This window comes from Dreissena polymorpha, chromosome 1 (assembly GCF_020536995.1).
Source record: "Dreissena polymorpha isolate Duluth1 chromosome 1, UMN_Dpol_1.0, whole genome shotgun sequence".
Classification (NCBI taxonomy): domain Eukaryota; kingdom Metazoa; phylum Mollusca; class Bivalvia; order Myida; family Dreissenidae; genus Dreissena; species Dreissena polymorpha.
The window spans coordinates 58915106-58936001 of NC_068355.1; the positions used below are offsets into that span (position 1 = coordinate 58915106).

Consider the following 20896-nt stretch of genomic DNA (forward strand, 5'->3'; position numbering starts at 1 on the left):
TAATCTGTTCTATCTCTATTTAAATAACAGATTAATGTGAACTTAATTAACAAAATTATTTTAACTAATGCAAGCTAGAATTAATATGTGACTACTTGCTATACAATCAGTATCATTCGAAAATGGATCTTATTTAATTGTGGTTCCCTCTTTGAACTTATGCTGTCAGCCGACATTTAGAATAGGTAGTGTCAGTAATAAATGTATTGCTTCAGATTTACATGTTGTTTTTTTAAGATATGAAAGATGCAAATGTGTCTTACTTATATTGTTTTCTGGTCTTTAAGCAATCTTATATATATGTGACTATGTGCTAATTTTTTGGAGAAATGAAAGATTCAAATGTGTCTTATTTATATTTTATCCATGTATCATGTGTATTCAATGTCATGCGAAAATAGATCTTATTTCTTAATTTCCACCTTTATACTTTATTAGCGCCGTCTTTAATTAGTTCAGTAAATTAATTAATTTAATATAAATGTGCAATAGTGATTGAGGTGGATCAATTCTTGTTGTAAATTTAAAGTACACACCACTTTAGCAATAAATGAATCAGTTATTTTGGCTGTAAATCCAATTTTTCCAGTACAGTAGCCATGTTCCTGTGTATTGATGATAAGATCACCACAGCAGGTTGCTAATACACAGTGTAGACTGAAATGAAATCAGTTATTTTGGCTGTAAATCCAATTTTTTCAGTACAGTAGCCATGTTCCTGTGTATTGAGCTGATAAGATCACCACAGCAGGTTGCTAATACCTCAAAGTGTAGACTTCCCCTGTTTTATTAAAGTATTTTTTATTTACCTGCTTACATAATAAATGTTGTGTTTTCATTCGGGTCTTATGGCGTTATGTTTAAATAAGGTCATTTATTGCGAAAAGCTGGCTTTCTGACATATCTTTTCGATCATTTTAAATTATTATTTTTTTTTATGAAACAATGAATATATTGTCACCATGAAACATGATTTATAAATCAACCTGACGGAATAGTATCAGCTTTTAATTATGTGTAATTAAATTCGCAACTCTCGCTTTACTCAACATTCAATGGAACGCGCATTTAACAAAATTTTAAAACATCACCTGTATCATTTTAGTTCTTTTTATAAATTATGTACAAATATTATATGCTATACATTGTTTTGTTTATTTACTCAAAAAGTATCAGAAAGAAACATTGTTGTGTATAAAGCGCTTTACTTTTGCAAAATTCTACATTAAATAAAGAAATATCGTTTTTTTTTTGTTAAGTGTACGTGCTTGATAAATTCATAAAATAGCTTCTTTTTTTAAACAATCGGACTTTGACCTTTAATTTGATGCAAATGAAAAGAAGAACTGATGTATTTATTTATCAAATTTGACCCTGCCCCAGAGATCACAAAATTGAACATATTTATGCTTATGTAGGGTCTATTTTGTGAAAACTTTCAAATTTTTCTTGTCCATAACCATTGGGCCTAGGGCTACCAAATTTGGTATGTAGTGACATCTTAAAGTCCTCTACCAAGTTTGTTCAAATTATGCCCCTGGGGTCAAGTTTGACCCTGCCCCGAGGGTCACAAAATTGAACATATGCTTATATAAGGCCTATTGTGTGAAAACTTTAAAAAGCTTCTTGTCCATAACCGTATGGCATAGGGCTACCAAATTTGGTATGTAGTGACATGTAATAGTTCTCTTCTTAGTTTGTTCAAATTATGCCCCTGGGGTCAAATTTGAAACTGCCACGGGGGTCACAAAATTGAATATATGCTTATATAAGGCCCTATTGTGTGAAAACTTTAAAAAGCTTCTTGTCCATAACCGTATGGCATAGGGCTACCAAATTTGGTATGTAGTGACATGTAATAGTTCTCTTCTTAGTTTGTTCAAATTATGCCCCTGGGGTCAAATTTAAAACTGCCCCGGGGGTCACAAAATTGAATGTATGCTTATAAAGGGCTTATTTTGTGAAAACTTTAAATCTTCTTGTCAATAACCAGGGGCGGATCCAGGATTTCTGGTTAGGCCAGGGGGGGGGGGGCGGGATATTGAAAGATTTGCTGGGGATCAAGGGGGCGGCTAGGGCCCCTGGCGAGTGCAGGGCAAAGCTCTGCTAGGGGGTCCAGGGGGCGATGCCCACCGTAAGCTTCTTGATTTTAGTGATTTCGAAGGCTTTGACAACCACTTCTCGAGCATGTCACGCCTTATACTTTCATCAAAGTACATGTACCTTCTTATAATGCCAAAAAAGTGCATAGTTTGTCGTTTAGGGGGTCCAGGGGGCAAAGCCCCCTGGAAGCTTCACGATTTCAATGATTTTGAAGGCTTTGACAACCACTTCTTCAGCATGTCACGCCTTATATACTTTCATCAAAGTACCTTCTTTTAATGCCATAAAAAGTGCATAGTTTGTCGTTTAGGGGGTCCAGGGGGGCAAAGCCCCCCGGAAGCTCCACGATTTTAGTGGTTTTGAAGGCTTTGACAACCACTTCTCGAGCATGTCACGCCTTATATACTTTCATCAAAGTACCTACGTATAATGCCAAAAAACGAATAGTTTATCGTTAAGGGGGTCTAGAGGGGCGAAGCCCCCGGGAAGCTTCACGATTTTAGTGTTTTTGAAGGCTTTGACAGCCACTTTTTGGGCATGTCACGCCTTATATACTTTCATCAAAGTACCTTCTTATAATGCCAAAAAAGTGCAATGTTTATAGTTATAGGGGTCCAGGGGGGCGAAGCCCCTTGGAAGCTCCATGATTTTAGTAATTTTGAAGGCTTTGACAAGTTTAAATAGGTGATTTAGATCTAGTTACGTGTAAAACATCAAATGAATTTACCTTAATTTGGGTCTAGGACTACCAAATTTGGTATGTAGTGACATTTTATAGTCCTCTACCGAGTTTGTTCAAATTATGCCCCTGGGGTAAATTTGACCCTGCTCTGGGGGTCACAAAATTGAACTGAACATACTCTTATATAAGGCCTATTTTGTGAAAACTTTAAAAAGCTTCTTGTCCATACACATTGGACCTAGGGCTACCAAATTTGGTATGTAGTGAAATCTTAAAGTTCTCTACCAATTTTGTTCAAATTATGCCCCTGGGGTCAAATTTGACCCTACCCCGGGGGATCACAAGATTAAAAATATGCTTAGATAAGGCCTATTTTGTGAAAACTTCAAAAATCTTTTTGTTCACAACCATCCAGCCTAGGGCTATCAAATTTGATATGTAGTGACATCTTATAGTCCTGTACCAAATTTGTTCAAATTTTATCCCTCTGGTCAAATTTGAACCTGCCCGGGTGTCACATAATTGAACATATGGTTATATAATGCCTATTTTGTGGAAAAAAAAATCTTGTCCATAACCATTAGGCCTAGGGCTACACAATTTGGTATGTAGTGACATTGTATAGTTCTCCACTTAGTTTGTTCAAATTATGCCCCAGGAGTCAAATTTGACCCTGCCCTGGGGGCCACAAAATCGATAATATGCTTATATAGCGCCTATTTTGTGAAAACTTTAAAAATCTTTCTGTCCTTAACCATAAGGCATTGGGCTACCAAATTTGGTATGTAGTGACATCTAATAGTTCTCTACCAAGTTTTTTCAAATTATGCCCTTTGGGTCAAATTTGACCCTGCCCGGGGGGTCACAAAATTGAACATACGCTTATATGGGGCCTATTTTGTGAAGACTTTAAAATCTTCTTGTCCATAACTGTTGGGCCTAGGGCTACCAAAGTTGGTATGTAGTGACATCTAATAAACCTCTACCAAATTTGTTCAAATAATTCCTCTGGGGTCAACTTTGACCCTGCCCTGGGGGGGTCACAAAATTGAATAAACACTTATAAAGCGCCTATTTTGTGAAATCTTGAAAAATCTTCTTGTCGAACACAATTCAGACTATGGCTACCAAATTTGGTATGCAGTAACATCTTATAGTCCTCTACCAAGTTTGTTCAAATTATGCCCTTTGGGTCAAATTTGACCCTACCCGCGGGTCACAAAATTGAACATTATATACGCTTATATCTTGCTTATTTTGTGAAAACTTTTAAAATATTCTTGTCCTCAACTCTAGGACCTAGGGCTACCATATTTTGTATCTACATGTAGTGAGATATAGTAGTCATCTACAAAGTTTGCTCAAATTATGCCCGTGGGGTTAAATTTGACCAAGCCCAGGGGGTCACAAAAGTGTACATGTGCTTAAATAGGGCCTATATTTAAGTATTTGCACATGCAGAGAATATTTGTTTCAGCCTTTTTTCAGCAGTGGAGCGATACAGGGCCATCATGGCCCTCTTGTTTTCCTTAGCGCCAACCAAGATTGGCGAATGCTGGCGGGCTGGCTGGCGGGCGGGCGGAACAAGCTTGTCCGGGCCATAACTATGTCGTTCATTGTCAGATTTTAAAATCATTTGGCACATTTGTTCACCATCATTGGACGGTGTGTCGCGCGAAATAATTACGTCGATATCTCCAAGGTCCAGGTCACACTTTGAGTTCAAAGGTCAAAAATGGCCATAAATGAGCTTGTCCTGGCCATAACTATGTCATTCATTGTGAGATTTTAAAATCATTTGGCACATTTGGCACATTTGTTCACCATCATGGGACGGTGTGTGGCACGAAAGAATCACGTCAATATCTCCAATGTCAAGGTCGCCATGACTAAAAATAGATTTTTTTTAAAAACAAACTTACAAAGGGGGTTAATTTTGTTTGTTCATTTCAAAAGTTCAGTTTGAGTTTTCTCCCTTTATCAGATTTTTTTTTCACAATGAAAACCTGGTTTTGTGACAATTTTGTCCCTTGTCCTTATTGTGTATCGAATAAATTAGTTACAGTAGGATCAATGATCTGTACCATAGCTTTTTCGTACCTATTACTTTAGGGTATTTTGTTACTGTTGATTCTAATATTTTGAGTTATAATATTTATAATTCTTCTTTTGCTTCTTCTCCTTATGATTATTATTTATTTAATGCATAAAGTTGTATAAGAGTTAAACAAACTTTGTGACAGTGTTTTATGCAAGTCTACCATCAATAGATTAAGGACTGCGCTAAATAATTCTCAGTTGAATTAAACTCTCCTGTTTTGACACATATCATACAAGGCCCTGAAACATATCCATTCAGATTCAGATCTTCTTTGATTTTGTAAATGAATTTTTTTGAAAGTATTGTTTGTGCTATTTGTTTTTTTGTTGTTGACGTTTTCAATATTTCAGTCATGCCACGATGGTCACACTTTTCCATTGTCATCTTGCTTAAGTGCACATACTTATGCCAGTATTAACTGACCACTGCAATTGTTGAATCAAATTCAAAGGTTTTGGGGGAGCATCCATAGAAATGATTTTACAACCCACAACTCAGACTAGGGATCATATGCACAATCCATTGCTCTACTAACTGAGCTATCTTTGTGCTTTAAATTAATGGCAGAATGCATATTTTAAAAGAAGTATGCGTTGAAAACTCATATATTTTTTTGTAGAACTTAAGTAACTCCTTTTGTTCAATGTCCCATATACATGTGTATACATTTCTTCTTCTGATACAAGAATAATCATATTCAGATGAATTTTTCATCTACATGTACTACCAGTGCTAGTATTGTCGAAGGCTTGGCCTTCATTTTGGACAACAGGAATAGCTTAAGGCATAGTTAGCTGTGATTTATTGATTTACATTTGTATATAAAGCATTAAATGTCAAATTAAAGAATATACTTCCTGAAAGCTACATTTGTTTTATTACTTTTGGTTTGACAAAATTTGGACCGATTCATTTATTTGTATTTATGCATGTTTACTGTAGCTCATATTTAATGTTGCTGAAAGAGCCTTTTTCACAAGAATAGCACTCCTAATAAAGAAACATGTAATAAATATTGGTTCATTAATGAATGATCATCATTAGAAATTGCTATAATAATTAAGCTGCTTAATTATTCATATACATGTGTGTACTATAAAGCATTTAATAATAGTGGTTGTAAGCTTTTAATTGTTAATAAGTTACTAGCTTAATGCATTAAGAGTTCCTGGATTCCAATCCTAGGATAGGCAATATTTTTATTCAAGGGTTTTTTCTTACTTTTTAATAAACAATTAAAAATATTTTATATATTTTTAGTTCACCTGTCACTGACAGTGCCAGTGCACAAAGCACCCATGGTGAGGTTTGGGGTCACTTTTTGTCATTGTCCATTGTCAACATTTTGCCTTCTTTACACTCTTGAGGCAACATTTTTTATCTGATCTTCATGAAACTTGGTCCAAAGATCTGTCCCAATGATTATGATATCTTGTTCGAGTTTGAAACTGGATGATGTGAGGTCAAAAACTAGGTAACTAGGTCAAATTAAAGAAAAAGCTTTTGAACACTTTGCAGTTTATGTGAAATACAACACGATAAAACAAGCAAATGATATTGCAAATGTCCACAGTAAAATACTGAAATAAAAGTCAGACTTTCCATTTGATATCTGGGTAAGACTTGGAACTTGAAAGTTCCAATTTTGAAAGGTGGCTAAAGTGCTGAATATAAGCACAAAATACATAAGTATGTGCACATTTTGGGGATTTTGTGTATGTGTGTGTGTGTATAAATGCTAATAGACCACTCATCAACACTGCTGCAAAGTTGTTCAAATGTAGCCATTTGTATATTTGGCAATTAGACTCATTATTGATTTAAAACATTTCAAAATTGAATGTCTTTTTCTTTAGATGAACACCAGTACACGCAGCTGAAGAAGAAAGACGTTGTTGCTGACGACCAGGTGACCGATGGTGGAACTGCACGACCGCTCCTGCTCCTTGTGTTGATATTCATAATCGCACTTGGAATACTGGGCCTTGTGTATCTCAATTTCCCAAATCTCACACAGTGAGTGACAGTGAAAGTTGTAAAATGTTATTTGACTAGTGTTACTTCCATTCTTTAATATCACAGATCAACTTAGAATTTAAAGTTTGCCCCTTCCCACTTAGAAAAGAAAATGTGTATTACTTTGGACAAGTCAATCGGATGTTCACTGATGCTTGTAACAATTAAGAAAATCATTCTAGCCCTTTGCATGCTGGGAAATTTGTTGTCTGCTAAAATGTTGTCTGCTGAATTTCTAACATTAGCATTTTCTTCAATTTTTTTTCAAAGAATACTATCAGAATAGCAAACAGTTTGGATCCTGATGAGACGCCATTTTCTGTGGCGTCTCATCTGGATCCAAACTGTTTGCAAAGGCCTTCAAAATTCGGTTCCAGCACTGAAAGAGCTAGAGAATGCTTGGGATCACATAAAAATGTATGTTGGCAAGTTGTGAAAGAAGGAGGATTGGGTCCATGTGTGTTTTACGTAGTCAAACATCTTAATAAAAAAAAATTGCATGTTTTGAAGATAATGTTTTATATGAATTGTACAATCATCTAAGTTGGTTTACTTGGCTTCAAGGCAGGGGCATACAATCATCTCTTGTTTAGTCTTCAGCTGCTTTCATGTTCTGTTATGAAGAATGGATAAAATGTCAATGTATTTTTGTATTTACTAAAAATAAATATTTTCAGGGATGAAAAGCAGCATATCACATTGCCGAAAAATATTGAAGATGCAAAGAATCTTGGGAAGGTTTTGTCAAGATATACCGACAAATACTACTACCAAGTTCTTTCTGGCTATTTTATAGCATACATTTTGTATCCTTTGAATAGAGTTTGTTTTCTAGTATGTTTTATGTCCTCCACTATAGTAGTGGGGGACATATTGTTTTTGCCCTGTCTGTCTGTTGGTCTGTTTGCGCCAACTTTAACATTTTGCAATAACTTTTGCTATATTGAAGATAGCAACTTGATATTTGGCATGCATGTGTATCTCATGGAGCTGCACATTTTGAGTGGTGAAAGGTCAAGGTCATCCTTCAAGGTCAGAGGTCAAATATATGTGGCCCAAATCGCTTATTTTATAAATACTTTTGCAATATTGAAGATAGCAACTTGATATTTGGCATGCATGTGCATCTCATGGAGCTGCACATTTTGAGTGGTGAAAGGTCAAGGTCATTCTTCAAGGTCAGAGGTCAAATATATGTGGCCCAAATCGCTTATTTTATGAATACTTTTGCAATATTGAAGATGGCAACTTGATATTTGGTATGCATGTGTATCTCATGGAGCTGCACATTTTGAGTGGTGAAAGGTCAAGGTCATCCTTCACAAGGTCAAGGTCATCCTTCAAAGTCAAACATCATATAGGGGGACATTGTGTTTCACAAACACATCTTCTTACTCCTTTACATTGTCATTTAAAAGGAGTTGCATTATATTATGTTTGCATTTCTTTGCATTACTATTATATGACTTAGTGTGTTTTTATAGTTTACCAAAAAAATGTTAAAATATCATTTTCTAGTGCCTCTAAATTTGACTTTTGAAAACTATGTGCATCATAAAATGTCATTTACTTTTGTTCTCAAAAACTAGAACATTTGAATTCACTTGCATCACACAGCAGAAATAATGTGTTAATTAAATGTTCCCAAGAATGTTATTTCACCATAAAAAGGAAGATAAAATTGAGCCTTGCTCTGAGGAAAGAGGTTTTAAAAAAAGTTCTAAAATACCGTGTTTTTTTTTACAATAATTAGTTTATACTGATCAAAATATCACGACTGGTATATTACATTACATTGTAAAAAAATACGGTATTTTAGAACCTCTCATTTTTTCATCAATCTGGTTGACGGTCCCTTTAAAAACCTTTTTTCGTCAATCTGGTTGACTGTCCCTTTAAGTATGTGCGTATTGCATTGTCCCAGATAAGCATGTGCATTCTGCACACGCTTATCAGGGATTTAACCTTCTGCCAAAACTGGATTTTTGCTAAGAAGAGATTAACTTTAAACAAAAATTATCAAAGCCGAAAGTGTGCAACTTGCACAGACTAATCTGGGATGCCACTTTACGCACATGAATTAACCACTGTTTTCCCCAAATGAGGCTTCTGAAATTAAGTAATTCATGCATACCAGTGTTTTGATGTTCAGTCAGATCATATCCTTAACCTGCCATCAGCTTGCAGTCTTTTGCAATCCCAGGCTCCATATTTCTGAGTATATTATCAGGCTTTCTCTTCCCATTCCCTCTCGCATTGTTCATGGTTTGTCTGGTAAGTTTACTTACTGACTTCTGCTGTCTTAATTGCTATTTGTATCAGTAATCAGTATAACATTTGATAATTACTACTGTTTATTTTGAGCGAGTTAAAAAAACAACATGTTTTTTCACAGATTCTTTTACTTGATACATGTTCACTTTGCAATTAAAAGAGTACTAGTATGAATTACAAATAGAATTTTAAAACAGAAAAAAGTTAACCATACCAGGGCTGAAACCACTCACCTTTGGATTTAAACACTTTTACTTTAACCGCTTGGCCATTGGATGTTAAATAATGCTTTACATTTTGTGCTTTGTTTAATCTATCCATGTATTGCCACAAAATATAACAAACAACAGAAACACTTCAAATTATTAAATCATTTCATGTTTGTAAGGCTCATAAATTTTTTCAATTTCATATGATGAATACTCATGAACAAAATTGTATTTTCAGTATGAGTCAATATCGAAAGTGTTATTTTCTCACTAATGTAGGATTTTTTTTTAAATCTTTGACAAAAAACATTATTTAAAAAATCTCTAGACAAGCTTCGAGTACATATCTTGTATATAAAAAATCCAAATAATAACAATGACACAAAATGAAAAGCATGAACAAGTGTATTGCATGTACAAAATGTACCATGCCAAGCAAGATGGTGAGATATCCAAGAAAACTACTTGCAGTGAGGTATTTAAGTTATTGCAATGAGGTATTGAATTTAGATTTATAATATAATGGATATATCAGTGCTGAAAATCATATTAACTACATTGTATAAAGAGCAATATATATATTGTTGTGTTGTTCCAGTGCTCTGGTCTAGGAGCCACATTTTGCTACCTGTTGTCATTGCTAGTGGGGCGCAGGCTGGTGATCAAGTACATTCCAGATCGCGTCCGTGAATGGCAGGCACATGTAAGTATATTACAGTGGACAGCCAGGGGTGTTGATTGCTTTTGTAATAGCGGTAATTTTTAGCATAGGTGCAACGCACCTATGCTTATAATATATACAACATTTCGAAAACCCACATCGATCGGTTGACCATTATGAAGCCTTACCTGATCAAAAATCAGACGAAATATCTATTTGATTTAGTATATGGTAATTCTTACAATTTTTAACCAGGTTTTCCGAAGGAAAAAACTGGTTATTAGATTGGCGAATGTGGGCGGGCTGGCTGGCTGGCGGGCTGGCAGGCGGGCGGAACAAGCTTGTCCGGGCCATAACTATGTCGTTCATTGTCAGATTTTAAAATCATTTGGCACATTTGTTCACCATCATTGGACGGTGTGTTGCGCGAAATAATTACGTCGATATCTCCAAGGTCCAGGTCACACTTTGAGTTCAAAGGTCAAAAATGGCCATAAATGAGCTTGTCCTGGCCATAACTATGTCATTCATTGTGAGATTTTAAAATCATTTGGCACATTTGTTCACCATCATGGGACGGTGTGTCGCACGAAAGAATCACGTCAATATCTCCAATGTCAAGGTCGCCACGACTAAAAATTGATTTTTTTTAAAACAAACTTACAAAGGGGGTTAATTTTGTTTGTTCATTTCAAAAGTTCAGTTTGAGTTTTCTCCCTTTATCAGATTTTTTTTCACAATGAAAACCTGGTTTTGTGACAATTTTGTCCCTTGTTTTTTTTTAAACCTTTTTCTTACGTTTTCTTCCAAGAATATTGCTTACACCGTTTTAAGTGAATTTTTTTAAGACCGTTTTACGTGAAAAAACCTTCTAAGAAACTAAAACAAATTTCGTTCGTAAAACAATTCTGTTCTTGTTGATAGTGACCTCACACCTAATTTCTATTTCCTTTGTTTACTGTTCTGTGAGAGGTCAAATGTTTACATAACTGAATTCATAAGGCCCTGGTTTAAGGATATGTAACATTTCATCGGTTAATTATAAATAGAAATTGAAACATATTCTCAGCAGGAAGTGGGGCATAAAGCACTTTTATTCTTTGAAAATGTGTAAAAAATGGCGGAGTACGATGAATGTTTTCTGATTTATGACATGGATTCTGACCTGCCTTTCTATGGATTTGATGAAGTAGAGTTTGAAAGTAATAGAGATGTGTTAATTGAAGTTAAAATGATTTATTTTGAGCCAGAAATTAACGTTACGAGTAGAGCTAACGGTTAAAATGTGGCATCGGATTTAATGGATTCGCGCGAATTCTGGACGAGTGTTGTGTCTGTAAAATATTAAATGGAAAGCTGTAAATGTATCAAGTCGGAAAAGAAAACGGATGGTTGCATAATGGTATGCGTGAAATGACGTAATTCTACGTATTTATTTTCATAGTTATGTCATTTTGTAACCATTCACATTCGTCACTATTTGGAATTCCCGTTTCTAAAAATAGAATATTTTGGTAACAAGGGGGGTGACTCGTGATGTCAGCAATCGTTAAGGTTACAATAAACTAAATAATCGAGTCATGAAGGGCTGCACTTTCTAAACAAATCATCATATTTTCCTCGAAGGCATGTTATACACTTTAGACTGTTGTTTTGGTTTTATCGTTTGGAGATATTGATAGGGTAAGCATTGGTGTTCACTACTAAATCCCTGAAATAGGATAACGTTGGAGACTAAAGTTAAAAATGGCACTGCAAAAGGTTACAATCCACTAGAAAACGGCCGAAAAAAAGCCCAAAAACAGTCGATTTTGATTTGAGTCGAATTCTTTTTTGGTTTGAGCATGACATATCTTTTTTATTGCTTAAATCGATTCAGCTAAGAATGCCTGTCAAGAAAAGGTTATGGGGGTCACTATGTGCAAAATGTTGTATTTATTTTCGCTAAAAGTTGTCGCTTTTACATCGAAACATATAAGGAAACTATTTAGTATATTTTGACCTAAACATTTACTTCAGCAGCAACTTCCCTGTATCTTGCAACTATGCTTTCAGTGCCATCGGCGCTCTCGCTTTCTCTTTTCGCTGAATATTCCTCATTACCAAGCGAACAATGCTCTATCAAGGGTTCTTAACTTAAATTAATATATTTGTTAGTAAAGAGTTATGGTTAAGCAATTAAGTGGGATAAGGTATTAACAAAGCTCAATCTAGGCCTTAACGAAAAGGGGAAGCACCCTGCCACCTCATAGTCCCACCCAACTGCCTTTGACCCCTGTCATGCCCTTTTTTTTCTGATCACAGTATTATACAGCAAATTATATTTGTAGTGTTAATAAATTTACTCAATTAAGTCGATCAGTGAAACTTGTTGTTTAAATCATAGAAACAGTTCTAAATGAAAATACATGAAATAGGAAGTATATACATATTTGTTTAAAATACATAACTTTATCATAGTTAAATTATTGAATTAAGTGATAAGAACTGATCATTGGGGTAATAACCAAAGGTTTGAATTTTGTGTGTAAATTGATTTTTTTAAAAAACATATTCTCAGGTAAATCACCATAGAGAGCATTTGTTGAACTACATCATCTTCCTGCGTATCACACCGTTCTTGCCAAACTGGTTCATCAATATAGCATCACCTGTGATCAACGTTCCACTTCTACCATTCTTCATTGGCACATTTTTAGGTAAGAGGGAACAGAACTGTGTGTGCATTTTAGTGTTTCACTTGTACAGTTATTCCATCCTGGTAAACTTTTGAAATTGGAGTTAGTTTAATTAATAAGCAACTTTATAACCAAACTAGTGGAGTGAAGTGGCTCTTGATTATATGTACACTGATAGGTATCGATAGTCAGAACTTGTAAGTTACAATAACAATTATATATAAAATGTTAATATATATAAATGTAACTACATTAACACAGATTTTAACACTCGTGGAATAATTTGCTTTTTAGTTGGTCGCGTTAGCGGCCAGCTAAATTTACAGAGCATATTTTGCAAATCAGTATGTGCTTAGAAGCCTTAAGTACGGTAAGAACCACAACTCACTCTGCAAGGGACGATTACCGCTGCCTGTCTGCAGCAGACGATAAATGATTCTGCTCTAGCAGTGAGTGTATATACCCTCTAGCAGTGAGTTTATTTACCAGCTTGTAAGTCGACATTGGCCAGTCTAGTGTTTATCATTGAAATCTGTACATATTGGCTGCTTTCAGGGAAAATGGGGCTTAATGCATGTCAAATAGGATTAGCCTGTGCAATGCGCACAAGCTAATCAAGGACGACAACAGCGAACAACTGCAGTGCCTTCAGCGCTTTGATTATTATATTGCAGATAGAAATACAATCACATCTTTAGTCCAATTATCCAATGGCTACAAAGTAGAACATTTGGCTAAAGAAATTTACATTTGACTGCAACTTTTTCTTCATAAAACTCCATGGCATAAAAGCAACAACATAAGAATCCTGACATTAAAAGCATCATTCAACTTTAGAACAGCCCTGAATATAGTTGTGACATTCCATCAGAGAAAACAGGGTTAAATACATGCACGTAAAGGGTGGTCCCAGCACAGGTCAATCAGGAATCACACATTCTGACAAAAATATATTTTATCTTCGACTACCTTTTAAAGCCAACACAAACTGCATATGCTAATCTGGGATGACATTTTACATACCTTTTTTCAGCCAGATTTTCAAGGAATAAGGCTAATTAACATGTATTACCTTTATTACGTAACAGGTGTAGCCCCTCCCTCGTTCGTCGCCATCCAGGCGGGGACCACGCTTCATCAGCTGACCTCTTCTGGCGATGCTGTCTCGTACAGGAGCATGGCTGTCTTGGGGATATTTGCTGTGGTCTCTTTGCTTCCAGTTCTCTTCAAGAGGAAGCTGAAAGCCAAGTTTGATTGAAATCCTTGCGCGCATGTATATTGCTGTGTCACTGTTTGGGAAAGCCTTATGTGTGGATTGGAGTAACACATGCGATTTTGATGTGTTTTTTTCCGGAAAGGTCCAAGAAATGGTAAATGGTGCTGCTTTTGTGGACTTAGTAGGGATTGGGTATGCTTGTTGTTGTTTTTATTCCTCTTTATGAATACAAAATTACCCTGAGTTTAAGTTAAGTGGTTTATTTTTTAACAGAAAACAGCAATAGCACATGATATGTCAGTGAATATGCTGTAAGGATAGCACTTATGTTGAATTCAACAGTGGGTGCTCCTGAACAGCTTGTATGAGTAGTGGGCAGCATGGCAAAATATTCTAGTGTTTTTTACCAAAAAACTAAACAATAAACCCCTACTATATCTAGAACAATAGCAGATTATATAACATAAAATGTACTAAATGAAATGTTTGGGCTGAATGTATTTATTTATTTGTATCATACTTAGTATTAACTAACTATATATAATATGCATTAGTATAATACATAGTATTAACTAGTAAACAATCTGTATGTCACTGTAATGTTAATTAGATGTATAAATTGTATCTGATTAAGCATCCTACCTCCTTTGTTAATAATATTATTCTTAATAAAGTCAACAAGAACACATTTCTTTTTTAAATGCATGCCGTTGACAAATAAACAGATTTAACTCAAACCTTAAACATAGAGATTTTTTATGGCCCCCCTCGCCACCTTTTGTTTGGTATTAGTCATAACTTTGACATATGTCAATGGAATATAAAGTAACTTGGCACAAAGGTCAACCATATATTAAGCCGACATGTCACATCTGAGTCTGGTCTTTCTAGCTCAAATGGGCAGGTCACTCTTGATATTCAAATTTGGTCATTAAGCAGTGGAGTTTTTAGACAAAATATGAAACATTGGGGCATCAAAGTTCTATGGGTACATTTTTTTTTATTGATTTGTAATTATGTATGTGTTGATTTGTAAACTATTTTATTTCGTTTAATTTATTTATATTTTAAATTTATGTTTGTGTATATATTTCTCCTTTTAAATTGTTTGCAGTAAAAGCTGTTCAAAGTACTTGCTTAGCTTTCAACTTCATTTTTGTTTAACTCAATATTGTCAAAAAAATTGTTCTCAAAATTGAATTTAAATGTATGTGCAGGAATTATGATTGGAATATTTTTCAATGTTGTGATACATGGTTGGAATTTAACAAATAAAAACATATATGTGAATACATGTACATATCTAAAAAGAATTGCAATCGTGAAAGCCTTTTACTTGTTCATGACCAGCTTTTCTGTTCAAATCTGTACTTTATAGACTGGTATTTCTCACACGAAAAAAGTTGTACTATTGGTATGTATAAGATAAATATGTCTATTTATTAGCTCGGCTGTTTTTCGGAGAAAACCCGAGGTATTGTTATAGCCAGTCCGTTGTCATGTCCGCCGTCCGGTCCGCGTCATGCTAATGCCTTAACATTTTGTCAAGGTTTTGAACATTAGCTCTAAAATCAAAGTGCTTCACCCTACAACTTTGAAACTTCATATGTAGCTGCACCTTGATGAGTTCTACATGCCACACACATTTTTGAGTCACTAGGTCAAAGGTCAAGGTCATTGTGACCTCTAAAAAAAAAAAAATTCTGACAAGCTTTCATCTATTCAAAACTGCACCCACAGCTGAGCGTGGCACCCGTTATGCGGTGCTCTTGTTTGATGCTTCTGATGGTTAATATAGAAATATCAGTGCATTGAAACTGATATTTCACTGTTTCAAACCGTGAAAAATAACAGTGAACATTATCGATAATTTTCATTGTTTGATTGAAATTATTTTAGATATCTTTGGTTTCCCCATTGTGACCCCCTAATGTTACCAATATTACCAAGGGAAACTACTCTGCATTAAAAGTTTATAAAAACATTTATATATGCTTCCCTTCAACATTCATGAAATACATGTTACATATCGAGGCGCCAAACTGGGAATAAAATTGTCCGTAATGGCAAAAAAACACAAATAATCATTTGTAAGCATATAATAAAAAGAAAATTTGCTGGAATAGGTGGAATATTGATTTTAATTCACTCCTGGTCGTAGAAAAAATATTTTTCACAAGTGGCGCATCATTATAATCAATTGCGAATTAAAATCGATATTCAACCAAATCCAACAAATATCCTCTATATAATCATCTTTGAAAGCAGGAAATAGCCATTATCATTGATAATGTGTATGTTTGGGTATATTCAGTATTGGAGACAAAGGAGCCATTACTTTATTATACCCCCACAAACGAAGTTTAGGGGGGTATATAGGAGTGAACTTGTCGGTCGGTCTGTCATTCTGTCAGTCCGTATTAAGTGTCCGCTCTCTAATTCAAGTAGTTTTCATCCGATCTTCACCAAACTTGGTCAGAAGTTGTATCTACATGATGTCTAGACCAAAGTCGAACATGGGCCTTTCTGGGTCAAAAACTAGGTCACGGTGTCACTTCGTGCGTTTTAAACATTCAGCATGTTGTCCGCTCTCTAATTCAAGTAGTTTTTATGCGATCTTCACCAAACTTGGTCAGAAGTTGTATCTAGATGATGTCTAGGCAAAGTTCGAACATGGGCCTTGCCGGGTCAAAAACTAGGTCACAGGGTCACTTAGTGCGTTTTAAACATTCAACATGTTGTCTGCTCTCTAATTCAAGTAGTTTTCATCCGATCTTCACCAAACTTGGTCAGAAGTTGTATCTACATGATGTCTAGGCCAAGTTCAAACATGGGCCTTGCCGGGTCAAAAACTAGGTCACGGGGTCACTGAGTGCGTTTTTTAACATTCAGCAAGGTGTCCTCTCTCTTATTCAAGTAGTTTTCATGCGATCTTCACCAAACTTGGTCAGAAGTTTTATCTAGATGATCTGAAGGCCAAGTTCGAGCATGGGCCATAGAAGATCAAAAACTAGGTCACAGGGTCACTTAGTACGTTTTACACATTGAGCATAGTGTCCGCTCTCTGATTCAAGTAGTTTAATAGTTTAAATCAGATCTTCACCAAACTTGGTCAGAAGTTGTAACTAGATGATGTGTAGGTCAAGTTCAAACATGGGCCATGCCGGGTCAAAAACTAGGTTACGGTGTCTCTTAGTGTGTTTTAAACCTCATTATGTTGTCCGCTCTCTAATTCAAGTAGTTTTTATCCAACCTTCACCAAATTTGGTCATAAGTTGTATCTTGATAATGTCTAGGGCAAGATTGAATATGGGTCATGCCGGGTCAAAAACAAGGTCACAGGGTCACTTAGTGCGTTTTAAAGATCACAACGTTGTCCGCTCTCTAATTCAAGTAGTTTTCATCCAATCTTCACCAAACTTGGTCAGAAGTTGTATCTAGATGATGTCTAGCTCAAGTTTGAATATGGGTCACGCCGGGTCAAAAACTAGGTCACGGGGTATCTTAGTGCGTTTTAAACCTCACCATGTTGTCCGCTCTCTAATTCAAGTAGTTTTCATCCAATCCTCACCAAACTTGGTCACAAGTTTTATCTAAATGATCTCTAGGACAAGTTTGAACATGGGCCATTCTGGGCCTAAAACTAGGTCACGGGGTCACTTGGTGTGTTATTTAACATTCAGCATGGTGTCCGCTCTCCATTTCAAGTAGTTTACATCCTATCTTCACCAAACTTGGTCAGAAGTTTTATGGAGATGATCTCAAGGCCAAGTTAGAACATGGGCCTTTCTTGGTAAAAAACAAGGTCGAGGGATCAATTAGTGCGTTTTAAAAATTGAGCATGGTGTCCGCTGTTTTTTGTGAAGACGACATGCAAAATATTATGTGTCAATGCGGCATGCGGGGGTATTCGTCACGTCTGTGACAAAGCCCTAGTTGCTTCTGGATATTTATAAAACTACAACTGCCTTAACCTGTTGAATCTCATTCCCAAAAATTTGTCAGATTTGTCATGTTTAGAATGCGCTTCAAGGTTAAACAGAATGATTAAAGTAAAAGTCGGAAAAACTGTATTTCCTAAACAAACAGAAATTATTTACAATTTAGTTGAATGTTTATATTAAACTGTATTCTTTTATTCAAAATAAGCAACATTTTTGAAATGTATTGGCATTTTAACTATTGGTTATGTAACAAGTTTATGACTGTATAGGCCATAGTTTTGAATCACAATATTGCTATATGCCTGTGTGCTTATGTTAGTCAAGGCACATGTGTTTGAATCACATTGAATGATTTATGTTATGGTCTGTGAGTATGGTCTTGTTATGTTTATACAGAATTTGTGATGTTAATTGAAAGTAAAACAGTCACTATTCACTACATAAAAGTAAAAACATGATGTTGTGTAGGTTGTTGTAAGAAATGTGTACCAAAATAAAAAAAATCTGATCTGTGCCCATATTCACCAACCTGACACTTAATAATTAAGATTAGACTTAGCTTGAAGAAAGGTTGATTCAGTGGGTGAATGTATACTGGCTACAAACGTGTTCTATGTCAATATGTATTTGTTGTTAGAGAAGAAATGTGTGGTAATAAGTGTTAAATTCCATGTAAATAATGAACTGTATTAGAACATACCAGTTTTAAGAATACTCTTTATTTTTAGTCTTGAGACTAAGAATTGGTTCGTGTATTATCCAGCCTGAAGTCAAAATGTCAGAACTCTTCGTTTTTGGAATTGAACCTTTGGCAACAGTTTCCTGCCAATTGTTGAAATATACGTCATACTTTTATATATTCGGAGAAAAGGTCTTATTTATCATTGAAGGTACTCATTTTAATTGTTTGTATAATAATATAATAAAGCCATAAAACTTGATGCTCAAACAGGTGTGTGTTTGTTATTTGCCCTATTGTTAATAGCAAAATATTATAAAACAGCATTGTGATAGCTTATTTGCCTCAAAAGCCTAAGATAAAGTCTTTAATATGCCTTTTTAGCTCACCTGAATGCTCAGGTGAGCTTTTAGGATCGGTCTTTGTCTGTGGTCTGTCCGCCCATCCCTCTTCATTTGTTTTGTAAACACTAGAGGCCACATTTCTTGTCCGATCTTCATGAACCTTGGTCAGAAGATTTTTCCCAATGATACCTCGCTGGATTTCGAAACTGGGTCATGTTGCTTCAAAAACTTGGTCACTAGGTCAAAAAAAAGAGAAATCTTGTAAACACTGTAGGAGTCACATTTCATGCAAAATGTTCATGTAACTTCATTAAAATGTTTGTCTTCATGATATGTTGGTTGAGTTCAAAAGTTGTTCGGGTCCAATGAAAAACATGGCCCCCAGTGAGCAGGGCAGTTTCCCTTAATTGGCTATAGAGAAACCTTGTAAACACTATAGAATCCACATTTCTTGTCCGATCTTCATGAAACTTGGTCAGAAGATTTCCCTTCTCGAAAAAGTGCACTAAATGCGCATTTTATGCGCATTAAATGCACATTAAATGCGCATTTAATGCGCATGTTATTGGCACCGTATTTTTTGCTTAACAAGTGCATTTTAATCTGTTAAAAAAAACACTTTTTACTAGTGTGTTTATACATTTAAGTGTATTTTTTTCCACGAAAAATACACTTAAGTGCGTTTATTATGATAATAAGTGCGCTTAAGTTTATTTTTAAGTGCATTTATACACTTGAGTGTATTTTAAGACATACAAATAATACACTTCATGGTCAAAGTAAATTTTTTTAAGCGCATTAATACACTTGAGTGCATTTCCAGTCATTCAAATAATACACATTACAGAGTTAAAAGCAAATTATTTAAGCGCATTAATACACTTGAGTGCATTTCCAGTCATACAAATAATACACTTATCAGTAACTAAAGTAATCTTTCAAGTGCATCAATACACTTGAGTGTATTTTAACTCATACAAATAATACACTTCATGGAGTATTCAAAGTGAATTTTTTAAGCGCATTAATACACTTAAGTGCATTTCCAGACTTACAAATAAAACAATTCATTGAGTATTCAAAGTGAATTTTTGTCAGCGCATTAATACACTTGAGTGCATTTCCACTGATACAAATAATACACCTTACAAAATTGAAAGTGAATTTTTTTAAGCGCATTAATACACTTGAGTGCATTCCCGGTCATACAAATAATACACCTTACAATATTAAAAGTGAATTTTTAAGCGCATTAATACACTTGAGTGCATTTTCAGTCATACAAATGATACACTTTTTGAAGTGTTGGAAGTGAATTTTTTAAGCGCATTATACGCTCAAGTGTACTTTTCATCACTTCAAATTAATATGCTTAAAAATTAACCAAATTTAAAAAAAATCCCAGCATTTTGAAGTCAGCATTCATTCTTTAAATGAAAGGTTAGTGTAAACACATACATAAAAAACAAAAAGTACAATTCAATAGATAAATACACACTTTTATTAGAATGTTAAACCTTAAAAAACAAAAACAAATGTTACATATCTACATAAAAGAGAGGATTCAAACGGGCTATTGCCTATCTGGAATTAACAATTGAAAATATCGAGCTCATACCAGTGATTTTTCTCCCCTCTGATTACCGGTAACTGATTAACAGCCAAATACAGATGGTTTCCACTTCAAAAATATTAAAATTTTCCCCTCCTTAAGCTGAAATGTTTTTCCTATCATTTACTAGATTTTTATATATTACATTAATTCCAAATCCCTTTTTGATATGGACAAAAGCAGCACATTTAATTCAATCATATTCTGGATCCTAATATATGATAAATGAACAGTATTCATGAAATTTATATAAATCTATATTATTGCGCTAAAACATGCCCTTCTGAGAGCCAGTACGTACAGGTTGTTTTGAATTTCCAAAGAAAATCACTGCATACATGCTGACAATATTTAGCAGCTTAGCCCCTGTCACAATA

The 20896-nt window shown here is 34.9% G+C and overlaps 1 protein-coding gene across 1 annotated transcript in view; it reads left to right on the forward strand.

Annotated features, from left to right (window-relative positions):
- The window catches only part of LOC127882124 (transmembrane protein 41B-like), a 34623-nt gene extending 15790 nt beyond the window's left edge, over positions 1–18833 (forward strand). The window contains exons 2-7 of the mRNA XM_052430587.1: positions 6743–6902; positions 7580–7708; positions 9083–9176; positions 9984–10088; positions 12607–12745; positions 13813–18833. Of these exons, the coding sequence (XP_052286547.1) occupies positions 6743–6902; positions 7580–7708; positions 9083–9176; positions 9984–10088; positions 12607–12745; positions 13813–13982 (797 nt within the window). The 3' untranslated portion in view covers positions 13983–18833. The remainder of the gene's footprint in view (positions 1–6742; positions 6903–7579; positions 7709–9082; positions 9177–9983; positions 10089–12606; positions 12746–13812) is intronic.
- The last annotated feature ends 2063 nt before the right edge of the window (positions 18834–20896 follow it).